Here is a 16,596-nt window from a genome sequence, read left to right as displayed (position 1 = left end):
CTTGAAGGTTTTTGAAGGTTCTCTGAAAGTTCTTAAAGGTTCTCTGAAGGTTCTCTGAAGGTTCTTAAAGGTTCTCTGAAAGTTCTCTGAAGGTTCTTGAAAGTTCTTTGAAGGTTTCCGAAGGTTCTTTGAAGGTTCTTTGAAGGTTTTTGAAGGTTCTCTGAAGGTTCTTGAAAGTTCTTTGAAGGTTTTTGAAGGTTTTTGAAGGTTTCCGAAGGTTCTTGAAGGTTTTTGAAGGTTCTCTGGAGGTTCTTGAAAGTTCTCTGAAGGTTCTTGAAAGTTCTTTGAAGGTTTTTGAAGGTTTCCGAAGGTTCTTGAAGGTTTTTGAAAGGTTCTCTGGAGGTTCTTGAAAGTTCTTTGAAGGTTCTTGAAAGTTTTTGAAGGTTCTCTGAAAGTTCTTTGAAGGTTTCTGAAGGTTCTTGAAGGTTCTCTGAAAGTTCTTAAAGGTTCTCTGAAGGTTCTTTGAAGGTTCTTAAAGGTTCTCTGAAAGTTCTCGAAAGTTCTTGAAAGTTCTCTGAAGGCTCTCTGAAAGTTCTTGAAAGTTCTCCGAAGGTTCTTGAAGGTTCTTGAAAGTTCTTTGAAGGTTTCCGAAGGTTCTTTGAAGGTTCTTTGAAGGTTTTTGAAGGTTCTCTGAAGGTTCTTGAAAGTTCTTTGAAGGTTTTTGAAGGTTTTTGAAGGTTTCCGAAGGTTCTTGAAGGTTTTTGAAGGTTCTCTGGAGGTTCTTGAAAGTTCTCTGAAGGTTCTTGAAAGTTCTTTGAAGGTTTTTGAAGGTTCTTTGAAGGTTCTTTGAAGGTTTTTGAAGGTTCTCCGAAGGTTCTTGAAGGTTCTTGAAAGTTCTTTGAAGGTTTCCGAAGGTTCTTTGAAGGTTCTTTGAAGGTTTTTGAAGGTTCTCTGAAGGTTCTTGAAAGTTCTTTGAAGGTTTTTGAAGGTTTTTGAAGGTTTCCGAAGGTTCTTGAAGGTTTTTGAAAGGTTCTCTGGAGGTTCTTGAAAGTTCTTTGAAGGTTTTTGAAGGTTCTTGAAAGTTTTTCAAGGTTCTCTGAAGGTTCTTCACGCTTTGAACTGGATGAATTCCTGAAGCAGATCTTTCAGGACGTCCTCCTGACGTGAAGAACGTTCCGACATGCTGACGGCTGCATCTTCAGAGGTTTGTGTTTGTTACAGACTAAAGTATCTTCATCCTCCTCATCATGGATGATCCTTTTTTTCAGACTTTATTGACAACAGCAGAGTGAACAAACAAAACAATCTATTTAGACGCATAACTACATGTGATACAACATCAATCTAATAACCTTTGGGGTTTAATGCATTTAAATATTTTTAAATATCAGATAGTTTGATAATATTACAGACTGAATGACTTCATTCATTTAGCTTTGGAGTTCCAGCATTTGGCTTTCTGAATATGGAAATCTACTAAAAATAAAAACATCAGTGTAATAAAGAGGTAATAAAGGTTGTTGTCTGTAAAAGATTTGTTGGAAACTGAATCCACACAAAAGTCCACTTCGGCTTCATGGAGGATCCTCCACCACAGTTTGAGTTCTGCTCTGTCTTCTCTGGTCATCAATGAGTTCCATCGCTAGAGGAGACACGCCCGCCCTGAAGCCTGGCCACCGGTGGCGGAGCGCGGCGCCATCTTGGTGAGGTCGTTGGCGCCCACATGACAATGATTTCTATAGCCTTTGGTGGCATCTGAGTAGCTTTTTACATATATTTACACATATATGTACATGCATCATTTGTTGTTGTTAAAAAGCAGAAACAGTCAGCCTCAAAAGCTCAAACTTTAATGAAAAATGCATAGTTGCAGAAAAAATGAAATTAAATTGAAAAATGATTACAAAGAATTTTTTAAATAATTTTTTTAAACATTTAGAAGTTTTAGACCTATTTGACATGTAATTTAAATTATTTGAGAGGCCCAACAATAAGTCAATAATTAATAACAATATCTAGACAATAAGTCAACAAAGAGTCCAAACGTTAACAATAGATTTACTGGTTTCCAAATGTTCTGAACATATCCAGACTGTATTACTAGTTGGTACCACAGTGATCCATCTGGGTTAGATCTTTTATTGCTAAGATCCACTTCTTCCTTAAGTCTGAATCCATTGGAAACCTGCAAGAAAAGTTCAGTCACTGAGTCAGAAATGTATAAATCTGTTACTATAACAGCCTAGTATGCTGTTTATAGGTTTAACTGAATAAAGTTTACATTTATGTTGACAGCAATTATCCGTCCATCATGCAGCATGTTGATAACAGCCCTGCAGCATCATGCATGTCAACATGTGTTCTATTAATGAAGCCCCTCCAGCAGTAAAAAATAAGAATTATAATACCTACCTGTGAATGTTCTGCCTTCCTCCTTCATGGACTCATTTCTCTGATTTTGGCCGTTGAAACCCAAACACTGAACTGGCATCTGGTAAAAAATGTGTTGACATGCACTGCAGCAGTGACTGGACCTCACCAAGATGGCGGCGCTCTCTTTTTTTTCCCATTTGGAACAAGGTCTTTATTCTGCTACACACATTTCTATGTGCTTTTATTTGGACACAGTGTGATATCCAAGTTTCCCAGCCGTTTCCGCTCGTGTTGGCAGGTTTTTTTGTCGTAAACGAGATGCTTGAGTGAACGCAGAAGACAAAGGTGGTGATTTACAGTAATCCACCTTCTGCTGTGACTCACAACTTGTTTACGCTTAAATCTCTCCGACATGATTCAGAAAACTAACTTGTTATTGCAGACACAAACAATGTAATTAAAACAAGAACAGAGTGTAGAATAAAGATTTCTGCGTCTCAGTGAAACAGAACAATGACATCTTTTAGATCGAAAGCTCTTCCACTCTTGCTTTGCTGCAGAGCAACTGAAGACAAAAGGATTTAGTCACAAGCTTCATCATGTCAGAAAAGCCTCTTTTTATGCTCTTCCTCCTCCCAATAGAGTGAAGGACCCACGTTGGGACTCTCTTTTCCTGATTCTAGGGCACAGAGACCCTAAGAGACCCTGGAACGTCCCAAACTAAGGCCGTCAAATGAGATCCAACCCAAAAGGTTCCGGACGGTTTGGAGTCGCCGTGGCACAAAAACTGCTCACATGCAGCCACAGCCATGTTTGCATTTCCTCCATCACAGACAACACATGAACAGGATTTGGTCTTCCAGTCTGGATGAACTTCACTTCTTTCAGCTCTTCATCTCCCTCTAAGGAAATGTCCCCGGGGCAGAAGTTCAGAAACCGTTTCCACCAGAACCTTTGACGTGAAAGAGGTTTTGCCTCCAGGTGGTGAGAAGATGGAGCTCCTGTGGACGTCCCGTGTTGGTGTCCACAGGCTGCCTGGGAGCTTCACGTCAGCATCTTCTCCCCTCATGCAGAGCAGAGCGGCTCTTGTTCTTTTGGGTGTTTACCTTGCTGCCCAGCTTGAGGGTGTCGATCTGCTCCCTCTGCTTGCTCAGGGTCTCCTTCATGCTGCAGAGGTGGTCGCTCATCATGCTCAGCTGCTCCTCGTAGCTCCTCGTGGTCGAGGCCAGCTCATCCTGTGAGTGATCTTCTGGTTTGTCAGTTTGGCGTCTTCACTCAGAGTCTCTCTGGCCTTTCCTGCAATAGTTCATCTCTTGGCCAAAGCTTCACTGGGAGTGAAAGTGCACAGCTTTGCTGTGTGAAATCTGGAGCTGCGTGGTGAGCTCCCCCACTCTGCACATGAAGGGACTTTATCAGCTGCTGCCGGGACTGCAGGGGTGGTGCACAACATTCCAACCAGGCTGGTGCAGAGAGCCGTCGTCTGCTGCCCCGCGGGGCTCTGCTCCGCCTCTGCTTCCTGGTGGTTTGGCGGGGGTCCGCCTGCTGCCGCTGTCTGCGAGTCTGGGCTCCCCCCCAGAGCCGCCGCGAGCTGCGCTTCCAGCTGGTTCTCCTTTTCCAGCCGCACCTTCCCCAGCTGGGCCTCCAGGAGCCCGTGCTCCTCCTCCTCCTGCTCCAGGCTCTGCTGCACCGCTGAGTGAGGCCCTCTGCTCTGGGTGGAGCTGGGGAGGACGCGGCGGTTCGACAGGGCTTCCCTGTACGGGACAGACGGGGCTCTGGGCCTTTGAGAGCATGAATAAAGGCAGCTGCTCTCTGCTTGCAAAGCGTGACTGTGCCGCCTCTGTAGCCTGCTGGTCAGCGAACACAGAGATCTGTGGCGGTGCAACGTTTCGGTGGGGGCTCCTGCTCCATGCTGGCCTCCTGCAGGAAAGGTTTGACGTTTCTTTAACAGAGTCGTGAAGACTGTGCAGGCAGGCGGAGAGCTGGGTAAAAACAGCTGCACTGCTAGTCTGTGGCGTGGCGTCCTGCCCACAGGGGAAGGCCAAGAGGTGGATGTGGGTCTGCAGCTTCAGAGACACTCTGGGACTCCTGGTTTTTGGCTCCTCCCACGAGGAACCACGTGATGTCTCCTTTTTTGAGGTTAACAGTTTGAGACAATTGTATACAATTATGCAAAGTATAGAAACATCGAAAAAAGTCCTGGACATGTACAAACAACAAATGCAGAATAAAATAAAGTAACATTTTTACCAATAATACAGAAAAAAATAAATACAAGACATTAAAATAAAAAATAAAATAAAATAAATATATAAATAAATAAAACAAATAAATAAAAAGGGGGGGGGGGGTTTACATAAACATTTGAATGATTCTTAACTTAGGCGGTTTTCAAAAAGTTGACGGTTACAAACGATACTTTGAAGTTCCATAGCAAGTTTGTTTTCCATGACGGATGAAAAAAAGAGCAGAGTTCTTTATGAAACGTAGAAAAATATGGTTTGATTTTAAGGAATCGACATTTATGCATATAGAATTTACCCAAAATAATTACAACATTCAGAATAAAAACATTCAAAGAAAAGATGCTCAGTCGTTTCAATGTCATCGTGACAAACAGAACAACAGTTTTCAGGATTCCAAACCGTTTTCTTAATAATTCCTTGGATGGATAAATACCTGAAAAGGTTTGAAAGTGGACTTGGCTTTAGGAGGGATGGGGGGTTTGAAATATTTCCTATTTGTTTCTTTTCTGAAATGTTAAAATATTGGGTCATATAATTAGATAATAAGATGTAGGGAAAGGACGTTTCATTCAAATATTCTCTGATTTGACGGTTGGGGGGGTTGGACGTCGCTATGTTGTGTCCATTAATCAGAATCTTGGGGACAGGAGGACGTCTGTAGATGACATCATGAAACAGATCAGAAACTGATTTACAACATTCTGAGGAATGGCCTTAATAATGTTTTCAACATCTTTTCTATTTGTTAGTGAACCATATTTAGCTGTGAAATCATCAACAGACATGAGAGAAGCATCGTCATTAAGAAGATGCATTAAAGACCAAATTCCATTTCAAACCATGTTGGAACACAGATGGATTTGTTTCTAACAGTGACGTATCTGCAGTTCCATAGAGGAGTGTTGTCTGGACTGGAATGAGTTTTCATTACAGGAGAACTTGAATGGGAAGTTTCTTATTGTCAAAATCACAACTGAGTAAAAACTGGATCCCTCCTAGGCGGGAAAATATTTTATTAGGAACAATGAACCAAATACTATTTAGATTTATAATAAACGATTTTAACCAGTTTATTTTTAAGGTGCCATTAAGGCTGTTAGAGTCTATGGCTTGAAGACCTCCATCTTCAACCACGTGATGTCTCCTCTAGCGAAAGAACTCATTGGTTTTCATGGTTGGAACGCCCTCTGTCGGCGGGGCTGCGTTACTGCAGAGCGTCCTCCTCCCGGCCGGCAGGGGGCGGTGCTTCTGGCAGCCTGAACAACAGGAGGAGCTGCGCACGCGGGACTTCCTCTTTCCTGTGCGGCCTCAGAGGTGGGAGCGCTGTCCTTCTCCTCTCATCTCAATCTGTCGCTAATCTGCCTCTAATTCGCGCCATCCTCCTTTTTAATCTTCGGTGTTCGGTCCAGAACGTTCGGGATGATGATCTCAACACTGTAGTTTGTGTGCAGAACCGCGGGTTCTGCTGTTGACGGTTTCTCGGGTTCTTCATGCTAACGCTGCTCCGCCATGTTGTTCGGTTAGAAGTGGGTTTTTAGTCTTGGCGGTTCGGTTCGCAGAGTCGGAGTATTTTGAAGATTTTACCGCCTGCAGGGTGAACTGGTTCTGATGGGTTTTAAGCTGTGAGCCGGAGAACGCACAGAGGCTCACGGGGAATGTTTTAGCTGAAGTCGGCCCGGTTCCGGTTCTGTGTTTGAACGTGTCGTTTCTGTTCCGCAGGTGTCTGAAAATGGTCCGCTACTCTCTAGACCCCGAGAACCCCACGAAATGTGAGTATCTGAAGGGGGTTCGGGCTCGATTCTGCGGCTGTGATGATGGATTTCATGAAGATCTGGGCTGTGCGGTAACGTCTGCTCTGTTTTTCAGCGTGTAAGGCCAGGGGCTCCAACCTGCGGGTCCACTTCAAGGTAAGACCCGGTTCTGATAGGCCAGCTGTGTTTGGGTCGTGTAATTCCAGCTGATGGAGCAGAAACATTTTTTTTAAAGAAAACTTAATTGACAACTGAACATGCAGACAGTTTGAGGTCCAGTGGGTCTCATGCAGTGGTCCTCTTCAGGCTGGGACCGGTTTAGTGTCGGGCTTTCCACGGGCCGGTCCAAACGGAACCTAAACTGGTTTTTATTTATTTAGTTCTGAAAATATCAGACGACTTTAAAAGTTTAATAAATAATTCAGGTGAGATTTGCTGAATGTAAATAGTTACGTGTCAATAAATGTATTTTCATAGAACAGCATTAAAACACTGAGAACTCAGAGTCTGATCACGGCTCAGAGCAGAAACATTTAACATGTTTAGTTTTTACATGATTCTGTGAATTTTTATCACAGGAACACTTTCTGCACTAACTTTCTTAGCTGCTGCCTAATTCTCCCTAAATCTCTGTACGACAAGTTTCCTCAAACGTCTTCAGCAGGTCGACAGATTCATCTGAATCTGTTAAATGTTTACGGGCTAGCGCCTACGGGCTAGCGGCTAGCGCCTAGCAATGACCAACTTTTTAGGTTGTCAGATGAAGTGAACCATCTGATGTTCAGGTGGATTTTCTGAACATGAATCCTCTGGATCTGGACTGGAGAATCGGTCACTGCGTTAGGCGGAGCGGCGTCTGCTCCAGGAGATCAAGTGTCTCCATAAAACTCCTAGTTTGTTCTGGAAACTTCTAGTTTATGGTCCTTGTTGGGTTTTTCAGTCCGACTCTTTTTGTCCCCAAAGACACTTTCCAAATACATTTTTGCTCTCGTGGGCTTTGAGCTGCAGACTTGGCGGTCTGAGCCACACCTGAAGGTCACGTGAGGCGTTGAGAAAAGATGTGGTGAACAGAGTCCGGCAGTTTTTCAAAATAAGAGTCAGAAAATAAACAGTTACCGTATGGATTTCTTTTTGTCTGCGGCCCGGTACCAAGTGGCCCATGGACCAGTACCGGTCCGTGGGTTGGGAACCACTGTTGTAATGTACACGTAGAACTGGATGTGATAGAACCTCTATGATGGTTACCCTGATCAAGACTTTATTCAGAAACACACAGATTGGGTCTGATAGAATTCTAAAGGTTCTACTGTTCAGTATCTGAGCTCAGTTTCCTTTGTTAACATGGAAACATGGTTCCTCAATGGACCGGAAACCAGCGTCTCTAGAAGAGTTCTAGACCTCCCTCTGACCCGAGGCTCGGTTCTGGAAGGAGGGGTGTGGGATCAGGAAGTCACATGACCCTCAGTGATTAGCTGACCTGAAAGGGCACGGTGGCCCCGCCCCTCTTTAGAACCGTTTAAACTGAGCATGCTCCTCGGAGTGGAGCCGGCCCAGGGGTGGAGTGTCTGTCTTGTGGGTTTGAGCCCACAGGCAAGCAGATGGTCTTAGTTTGGTCCATTCCCACTCCTCTCTCTCCTGAACAGAACACCCGGGAGACGGCTCAGGCCATCAAAGGCATGCACATCCGCAAGGCCAACAAGTACCTGAGGGACGTCGTCGTCAAGCGACAGTGCGTCCCCTTCCGGCGCTACAACGGCGGCGTGGGCCGCTGCGCTCAGGTGAGTGCGGGCTCTGTGCGGACGCTCGGTTGCAGCGCTGCAGTGATGACCTTCTTAGGACACCTTTGGAATAAAGATGAAAAGACGAAAGAAAGCTGAGCAGTGCGTCGGTGGGAGGAGCTCCGCCCGGTGGGAGGAGCTCCGCCCGGTGGGAGGAGCAGCGACTTCACTCTGATGTTCTCCACAGGCCAAGCAGTTTGACTGGACCCAGGGCCGCTGGCCCAAGAAGAGCGCCGAGTTCCTGCTGCACATGCTGAAGAACGCCGAGAGCAACGCCGAGCTGAAGGTGAGCCCCGCCCACACGTCACATGACCGCTGCGTCAGGATAGTGAGTGACAGCTGACATAGTCAGACTGTATAGAGAGCTGGACTGAGTGAGTGTGGGGACCCCCCCCCCAATATGAAACTGGTTTATTTAAGACTCCAACCAAATGAAACGGTCGTCATGTTTGCAGTAGAGATGCTGTGATTGGTCGAAGGGGTCAGAACTGTGATTGGTCGAACCAAACAACTGTTTTATTGGTCAGAACAGTTCTGACCCGGTTCGGGGTCAGAACTGTTCTGACCAATAAAACAGTTGTTTGGTTCTCTGTAGCAGTCTGTGGAACGCCAGGGGGCGGGGTCTACCAGTTTATACCCTCTGCTACAAGTCGGTCATGGCCCTACAAACGTCTGTGACCTAATTGGACCAGCGTCGCCATGGCAACGCTGCGCTGGCACGGCCACGCGTTTCTCAGATTGCAGCTGAGACGGTCCTGGGTTCCTGCAGAACCTCCTGCAGCTGACGGTTCCTGTTGTGGTTCCAGGGTTTGGACGTGGACTCGCTGGTCATCGAGCACATTCAGGTGAACAAAGCGCCCAAGATGAGGCGGCGCACGTACCGCGCGCACGGCCGCATCAACCCCTACATGAGCTCGCCGTGCCACATCGAGATGATCCTCACCGAGAAGGAGCAGATCGTCCCCAAGCCGGAGGAGGAGGTGGCCCAGAAGAAGAAGGTGAGTTGTGAGCGCGCTCAGAGCCGCTTCCCGCCGCGCGCTGCAGTGATGACCTCTTAGGACACCTTTGGATTCTCCATGAAAACAACTTCTGACCTGAGCAGCCCAGGCGCCGCGGCGAAGCGTGTTGCCTGTCCCGCCAGAAGCTGACCCGTTCTCTGTCTGCAGGTGTCCCAGAAGAAGCTGAAGAAGCAGAAGCTGATGGCCCGCGAGTGACTCTGAATAAAGTTCTGCTCAAAGCACAGCCTGGTCTGACTGTTATTAAGCCCCGCCCCTCTGAGAGCCATATTCACTCCCACAATCCTTTGCTGTGAGTTTCAAATGGTTTGAACCTGTGTGAAGGCAAGGCAAGTTTATTTGTGTAGCACAATTCGTACACAAAGTAATTCAAGGTGCTTCACAAAACAGAAAAATGCATTAAAATCACAATACATCATAGAAATAATCAACGTAAAATTTACTTTAAAAGAAAAGAGAAAATTTGAAAATTGATTTAAAAAATAAAGGAAGGAAAGGAAAGAAAAGTGCAGGTAGGACCTTTCAGTCATATACGGCTAAACAGAAATGTTTTAAGTCTAGATTTGAACATGAACACAGAAGAGGCCTGTCTTACGACTTCAGGGAGGCTGTTCCAGATTTTAGCTGCAGAATATTGAAACGCTGATTCCCCTTGTTTAGTTCTGACTCTGGGAATCAACAGGAGGCCGGCCCCTGAGGTCCTCAGAGTACGAGATGGTTCATATGGCACTAACATGTCAGAGATGTACTTTGGTGCTCGGCCATGGAGAGACTTGTACACAAGCAGAGCTGCTTTGAAGTCTATTCTTTGAGGTACAGGGAGCCAGTGCAAAGACCTGAGCACAGGACTAATGTGATCATACTTCCTGGTTCTGGTCAGGACCTGAGCAGCAGCATTCTGGATGTACTGAAGCTGTTTTACAGCTCGTTTGGAGAGGCCGGTGAGCAGGCCGTTACAGTAGTCTAACCTACTGGAGACAAATGCATGAATAAGTATCTCCAGGTCTGGCTTTGACACTATGTTTTTGATTTTGGCAATGTTTTTCAGGTGGTAAAATGCCGCTGATGTTACTGACTTGATATGGCTGTTAAAGTTCAGGTCAGAGTCCATGATTACCCCTAGATTTCTGACTTGATTTGAGGGTTTAAGAGACAGAGAATGAAGGTAGCTGCTGAGACTTTCTCTTTGTTTCTGTGGGCCAAAAATAATAACTTCGGTCTTGTTTGAATTTAGCTGGAGAAAGTTGTTCTGCATCCACGCACTGATCTGTTGGAGGCAGTGGCTGAGTGAATCCACCGGCCCATATTCACCTGTTGTCAGTGACACATAGATCTGAGTATCATCTGCATAGTTGTGATAAGATATGTTATTACTGCGTATTAACTGCCCTAGTGGCAGCATGTAGAGGTTGAACAGAAGGGGTCCCAGGATCGATCCCTGGGGCACACCACAAGTCAAGGCCATGTAGTCTGAGACACAACTCCCAATTTCAACAAAATATTTCCTGTCTTCCAGATAAGACTTGAGCCAACTTAGGGCAGATCCAGAGATGCCAACCCAGTCTTGGAGTCTTTGCAAAAGGATCCCATGATCAACAGTATCAAAGGCAGCACTCAGGTCTAGCAGGATTAAGACAGAGACTTTGCCATCATCAGTGTTCAGGCGGATGTCGTTGGTTACCTTGATAAGAGCAGTTTCTGTGCTATGATGGGGTCTAAAACCTGACTGGAAAACATCAAATGAATTGTTTAATAAGAGAAAATCAGTGAGCTGTTGGTAGACAACTTTTTCAAGGACTTTTCCTAAAAATGGCAGATTAGAGATAGGTCTGTAATTATTCAGTACAGTGGGATCAAGACCGCTTTTCTTCAGGAGAGGTTTAATGACTGCAGTTTTTAAGGCCTCTGGAAATATTCCAGATTGAAGAGACATGTTAACTATTTGAGTAATTGATGGCAACACACTGTTCAGGACAGACTTTAGAAATCTAGTGGGTAACACATCAAGGCAGCATGTAGACGAGCTCAGACGGGTGATGGTCTCTTGGACAGTTTGGTCAGTGACAGGTACAAAGTGAGTCAGCTTAGAGTGAGTAGGTGGCCGTTCGATAGTTATATGTGTTGTGGAGTTGATGGCTTTTTTAATGCCCTGAACCTTGTCATTGAAAAATACAGCAAACTCATTACATTTAGGTGTGCAAACCAGTTCTATTGGTAGCTGGGTTGGAGGGTTAGTTAATCTGTTAACTGTTGTGAACAGGACACGAGAGTTGCTGCTGCAACTTCCAATGATTTCAGAGAAGTACCTTTCCCTTGTTCTGCATAAGATCTGGTTATAAGCGTACAACTCCCCCTTATACATTCCATAATGAACCTGGAGTTTTGACTTGCGCCACTTTCGCTCAGCTCTGCGGCACTGTTGTTTCTGTGCCCTGACTAGATCATCGTTCCTCCAGGGAGCTTTCTGTCTATGTTTTCTCAACTTAACCTTCATAGGGGCAATGGCATCCAGAACATTCAAGATGCTAGAAGTAACAGAATTCAGCATTTCATCAACATTGGCACCAGAGATGTTTTCAGGGTTTATCATTTCTACAAACTGTGCCCTAGTGCTCTCATTTATTTGTCTCCTTTGGACAACTGCAGGGCCAGGCGGTGGTTTGGGAGCAACAGACAGGTCAAAGAATACACAGAAATGATCAGAGAGGGCGACATCAACCACACTGACATTGTAAATATTAACCCCCTTTGTGATGAGCAGGTCCAGAGTGTGGCCTCTGCTGTGGGTGGGGCAGCTCACATGCTGAATTAGATCAAAGGTTTCAAGGACACCATTGAGTTCTTTTGCATTTCTTTCTGTATGTGTGAAGAACCTGTCAGCCGTTTGGACCGTCACGCTCGCCAAACGGCAGGTATGATGTCATCGATTTCATGGGGTGTACACATGGATATCAGTGAGACGTTTATTCATGAGTCCGTCTTCTCAGAATGAAAACTTTGGTTTATTAAATACTTTTTGTGGTAAAAGTTGTTCTGAAGCAATGCATTGTGGTCTATGCTCGCCGATCAGTGGGGATGCATAACGCTGGTTTTTCAGAGACTTCTGGGAAATTTCTAGCGTTCTGTGTTTGGTGCTTGTATACTGGGACAACACTGGGAAACGTGTCGTCATGGTAACGGTGATGTTCTTATGCAGCAGGCGGGCCCTGTCTGATCATAAACCCCCCCCCCCCCCATCTGCATGAAGGCTGCACGTGGACGCGCAGCAGGAGCCCGTCCCGGTTCTGTTCTGAACCCGAAGCGTGGTTCTGTGAGGGGTTCTGTCTGAACAGCAGTGAAGGACACCGCTGTGGACCGGAAGCGCGTGTCTTTGCAGGCCTCGGCCACACGGGGGCGCCGTGACATCGCTGCTGCTTCGTCTTTCACTGCCCGCGAGGGGTCTAGACTGCGCATGCGCACGAGCTTTCGTAGGTGTTGAGGGTCCAGTTTAAGTTCAATGAAGACGGAACCAGATTTCAATGCAGCTCCAGGTTGTAGAGAAACAGATCACCGGCATTAACGATCCCGATCGGTTTCTGGTTCCGGTAAATTTAAAGTAAACAATTCAACCCCTAAAAGTGAAGTCAGGACGTTTGGAACGACGGAACCAGCAGCCGAACTCTGGCGGGAATTCATCCGCTGGTCGGTTCCGTCCCTTTGCCTTAAGACGCCTCTGATGGATGTTTGTGTTTTAACAACAAAAAAGACATTTCTGGCTTTAAAATAATATTTGTAGCTTCTACGGAAACCGGGATTTTTAAAAAGTATTTAAACTAACGACCGTTTTCAACGACATCAAAGAAAAACCGAAAGTGTGGCGGGAATCAGTTTAGTTTATATTATAGTCCACTTATATCAATATAGCTACACATATATCAATATGGATATAGATATCTATACGTGTGTATATATATATATACACATACAAACATATATGGATTTTTTTTTCGTTCATTTTCTTCCGTTTATTCAGTTTCGGGGTCATGCGGCTGCTGGAGCCTATCCCGGCCACTTGTGGAGGAAGGCAGGGGACACCTGGACAGGTAGCCAGTCTGCCGCAGGGTATGGCTATATAGCCTATATCTACCTCTCTCTATATATATATGTGTATAGACTTTAATATATCTTTTCATATATGTATGTGTGTGTATTTTTATCTAACATGATATATACAAACATTTATATATATAAACATATAGATATGTTTATATATAAATACGTATACATTAAAACATGTATATGTACTTATGGCAAAACAAGCTTTTTAGTTATTGTTTTTTTTCAATGTTTATTGGTAAAATAAAATATTTAATTTTATTGTTTGATATTAATCTCCATAAAATATATATTTTTTAATAATAGTGTAGTTAAATAAACTACATGATGGTCGCATTTAATAGGCCTTTTTAAATGAATTCATGTCAAGAATCATGAACTTAATTTACTTACATTATTATTATTATCTTCTTATGTGTTTATTTTATATTTATTATTATTATATTCATTATTATTGTTATAATAATAAATCGTTATATTGATGATGAATATTGTTAAAGAATTCATCCAATAATCTGGATCTTTTCAGCTAAACTTCGTTTGTTTCTTGGATTTTGTTTCTGTCATAAATTCGCTCCTTTCTGCTCCTCAGTTAAAGTTCTAGAATAAAAGGTTCTGGTTCTGTTGGGGTGATCTTCTGTGGATCACGTTTCCGTTGTGAAACTTTCTGGATACATTTTCGGATCAACTTCATCTTTTTCTGTTCGTGGTACCTGACCCCCCCCCCCCTCCTCAAATCAGAACCGGGCCTTGAGCCAATCAGCATGAGCCCTTTCCGCTGGATGGGCAACGTCACGATCCGTCGGTCCAATCCTTCCGCAGACTCTCCCCGCCTCCTCCACCCCCCCAATTCTGCGCGTCCCTCCCTGAAAGTTTGGACCCGCAGCCCGGACTCGTCTTTAGGACCCGGCGCAGGCTGCAGGACGGATCAGAACGCGGCCCGGACCGGAGCCGGACCTGGACCCGGTCTGTCAGCGGAGCCTTTCGGAACCTGCGGGGATGTTCGGCCCGGAGCGCCGGCCGCGGTAGTGTCCCCCCCTCCCGTGATGTTAGCTGTGGGTCCGATGGACGGGTCCCGACAGAGCGCCTTCCTCCTCAGCAGCCCCCCCCTGGCCGCTCTGCACAGCATGGCGGAGATGAAGACCCCCCTGTACCCGGCCTACCCGCTGTCCTCCCCCGGACCCGCCTCCTCCACCTCCCCGGCCACCACCTCCCCGAACCCCGGCGGCATGGCGGCGTCCTCCCCCAGCATCAAGAGCTCCTCCTCGCTGTCGTCCGGCCTCGGCTCCCCCCAGCAGTGCTCCTCCGCCACCCCCCACGGCATCAACGACATCCTCAACCGGCCGTCCGCCGGTGGCGCCGCCGCCCCTGCGGCGGGGATCCTGTCGGGACTGCCCCGGTTCAGCAGCCTCAGCCCTCCGCCCCCCCCCGGACTGTACTTCAGCCCTGGAGCGGCGGCGGTGGCGGTGGCCCGGTACCCAAAGCCGCTGGCGGAGTTGCCGGGCCGAACCCCGATCTTCTGGCCGGGAGTCATGCAGAGTCCGCACTGGCGGGACGCCCGGTTCGCGTGCTCCCCCCGTAAGTGTGCCCCCCTCCCCAGAGAGTAGACGCGGGAATTCCCGGTGTTAGAATGATGTGAGAAATGTGGAGTTCTGTCTGAAAGCGTGCCGGTTCTGTTGGCTTGCAGATCAGAACTCGGTTCTGCTGGACAAGGACGGGAAGCGGAAGCACACGCGGCCCACCTTCTCGGGACAGCAGATCTTCGCGCTGGAAAAGACGTTCGAGCAGACCAAGTACCTCGCGGGGCCCGAGCGCGCGCGCCTGGCGTACTCCCTGGGGATGACGGAGAGCCAGGTGAAGGTGAGCCCCGACACGCGCACACGCCACGAGCACGCAATTAACCAACAACAACAAAATGACCTCGTCAAGATTTTTTTCTAAAAACATCCGCGCGCGCTTTTTAAGCATTATTTAAATAATTAAATGCTCAAATAAAAATGTCAATGATTTACAAATATTGTTTTTTTTAATTTAAACTGAAAGAATTAGTTTATAATTAATACATTTGGTTTATTTTATTTTTTGGGTTTTTTTTTAATTATTGTTTCCTCTCCTCACGCACGTGCGCGTTAAACTGATCCAGATTCTGTTCAGTATAAACGCCTGAGGTTCTGACGCGTGCGTGTGTCCGTGTCAGGTGTGGTTCCAGAACCGGAGGACCAAGTGGCGGAAGAAGCACGCGGCGGAGATGGCCTCGGCCAAGAAGAAGCAGGACTCTGAGACGGAGCGGCTGAAGGGCGCGTCCGAGCACGAGCACGAGCACGAGGACGAGGACGAGGACTACAACAAGCCTCTGGACCCGAACTCGGACGACGAGAAGATCACGCAGCTGCTGAGGAAGCACAAACCGGGGCCCGCGCTGCACGCGCTCACGTCGGAGACAGACAGCTCGTGAGACGCGGGAGTTCTCACTCTTGTTTTTTCACTGACTCCACGGTCCGAACCCGGACCGGTTCCGACACCGAAGCCGCCACTTTCCTGTAAATACGAACTCTGCGGTCCGTGAACGCAGCACGCCTCGGTTCTCGCGTGCGCGGAGGCACGCGCAGCTTCATGTAAAGCACTTTTATTTAATAAAACCCCGAAGTTGATTCTTTTCATGTTTTTGGTTTGTTTTTTTTTAACACAAATCTGTTTCTTTCGGTTCCGATCCAAACGGAACACCGGCGGAGAACCGATCCAGTTTTTCCTGAAAAATGTGATTGTCGGAGTTTTAATTTAAGGCCAGACGGTTCTGGTGGTTCCGCTCTGCGCGCCAGCAGCTTTGCTGGATTGGATCAGTTGTTTAGAACCGGAACACGTTTTTACCAAAACCTGTGAAAATATAAATTGTGCAAAAACAAAATTACTATTTTTTCCTTTAACAGTTTCTGTTTTAGCCTGTTATGGGTTCTAGATGAGGAGCTGAGGGTTCTAGACCCACGGAACCGATTCTGCCGGTTCACCGTGCACGTGAAAGCAAACCGGGAAATGTCCCGGAAGATTTTAACCTGAAACATTTTTCATCCTTGGGCTCAAAGTCACGCGGCGGATGTTCTGATAATATTTGACTCCGACTTCGTTTTTTCCGGAATCCGTTTTTCCTCACAGAGAAGGGGGGTCTAAGGGGGGGGGGCAGTTTAGTTTAGTCGGTTTGTTAGTTCATTTTAGTATTTTCTCTTTTGAATTCCACGAATTTATGATCCTTTTGATTTTATGTTACACTTATTTAATTACCGATAAGAAGCCCATTGAGACGACTGTTGTTGTTTATTTGGGCTTTATAAGTAAAATGGAATTCAATTGAATTAAATTGAAATAAGAGGCAAATGTATTATTATTATTATATTATTATCATTAT

At 46.1% G+C, this 16,596-nt stretch overlaps 2 protein-coding genes, 1 long non-coding RNA gene and 2 other non-coding genes across 8 annotated transcripts; 4 read left to right on the top strand and 1 right to left on the bottom strand.

Moving 5' to 3' along the window:
• Positions 1-1,768: 1,768 nt before the first annotated feature.
• LOC144996719 (uncharacterized) lies at positions 1,769-4,400 on the bottom strand. The gene is made up of 2 exons (XR_013659571.1): positions 2,353-4,400; positions 1,769-2,125 (listed from the first exon to the last, which is right to left on the bottom strand). It is a non-coding gene; the product is annotated as an uncharacterized LOC144996719 (long non-coding RNA).
• Positions 4,401-5,712: 1,312 nt separating this feature from the next.
• On the top strand, positions 5,713-9,327 carry rpl17 (ribosomal protein L17). 2 transcript variants are annotated; one of them, XM_004085437.5, is made up of 7 exons: positions 5,713-5,870; positions 6,276-6,325; positions 6,423-6,463; positions 7,951-8,085; positions 8,273-8,371; positions 8,892-9,083; positions 9,252-9,327. In XM_004085437.5, the coding sequence occupies exons 1-7, from the start codon at positions 5,728-5,730 to the stop codon at positions 9,297-9,299; spliced, it is 708 nt and encodes a 235-aa protein (XP_004085485.4). In that variant the 5' UTR covers positions 5,713-5,727; the 3' UTR covers positions 9,300-9,327. The 2 variants fall into 2 exon arrangements, with proteins under 2 accessions (XP_004085485.4, XP_078812539.1); XM_078956413.1 differs by lacking the exon at positions 5,713-5,870 and adding an exon at positions 5,968-6,075.
• Positions 8,123-8,189, top strand: LOC111948400 (small nucleolar RNA SNORD58). Its single transcript, XR_002874392.1, has one exon. It is a non-coding gene; the product is annotated as a small nucleolar RNA SNORD58 (small nucleolar RNA).
• On the top strand, positions 9,124-9,188 carry LOC111948394 (small nucleolar RNA SNORD58). The gene has a single exon (XR_002874386.1). It is a non-coding gene; the product is annotated as a small nucleolar RNA SNORD58 (small nucleolar RNA).
• Positions 9,328-12,644: 3,317 nt separating the features above from the next.
• Positions 12,645-15,852, top strand: nkx6.1 (NK6 homeobox 1). Of its 3 annotated transcripts, XM_078956410.1 has the most exons (5): positions 12,645-12,782; positions 13,114-13,202; positions 13,938-14,774; positions 14,884-15,056; positions 15,394-15,852. In XM_078956410.1, the coding sequence occupies exons 2-5, from the start codon at positions 13,124-13,126 to the stop codon at positions 15,649-15,651; spliced, it is 1,347 nt and encodes a 448-aa protein (XP_078812536.1). In that variant the 5' UTR covers positions 12,645-12,782; positions 13,114-13,123; the 3' UTR covers positions 15,652-15,852. The 3 variants fall into 3 exon arrangements, with proteins under 3 accessions (XP_078812536.1, XP_078812537.1, XP_004084225.3); XM_078956411.1 differs by lacking the exon at positions 12,645-12,782 and having other exon boundaries at positions 13,037-13,202; XM_004084177.5 differs by lacking the exon at positions 12,645-12,782 and having other exon boundaries at positions 13,114-13,183.
• The last annotated feature ends 744 nt before the right edge of the window (positions 15,853-16,596 follow it).

This window comes from Oryzias latipes, chromosome 12 (assembly GCF_053564925.1).
Source record: "Oryzias latipes strain Hd-rR chromosome 12, Olatipes_Hd-rR_3.1".
Lineage (NCBI taxonomy): Eukaryota > Metazoa > Chordata > Actinopteri > Beloniformes > Adrianichthyidae > Oryzias > Oryzias latipes.
Note: the sequence above shows the minus strand (reverse complement) of the source record. Positions and strands in the feature narration are given on the sequence as shown.

Excerpts from the sequence above, each read along its gene's own strand:
- nkx6.1 (XM_078956410.1), top strand. The coding sequence starts at position 13,124 with ATGCGGCTGCTGGAGCCTATCCCGGCCACTTGTGGAGGAAGGCAGGGG. Across the intron at positions 13,203-13,937 it reads GGTAGCCAGTCTGCCGCAGG|AACCGGGCCTTGAGCCAATC; the intron begins GTATGGCTATAT and ends TCCTCAAATCAG. Across the intron at positions 14,775-14,883 it reads CCGGTTCGCGTGCTCCCCCC|ATCAGAACTCGGTTCTGCTG; the intron begins GTAAGTGTGCCC and ends GTTGGCTTGCAG.
- rpl17 (XM_004085437.5), top strand. The coding sequence starts at position 5,728 with ATGGTTGGAACGCCCTCTGTCGGCGGGGCTGCGTTACTGCAGAGCGTC. Across the intron at positions 5,871-6,275 it reads TTTCCTGTGCGGCCTCAGAG|GTGTCTGAAAATGGTCCGCT; the intron begins GTGGGAGCGCTG and ends TCTGTTCCGCAG. Across the intron at positions 6,326-6,422 it reads CCCCGAGAACCCCACGAAAT|CGTGTAAGGCCAGGGGCTCC; the intron begins GTGAGTATCTGA and ends TCTGTTTTTCAG.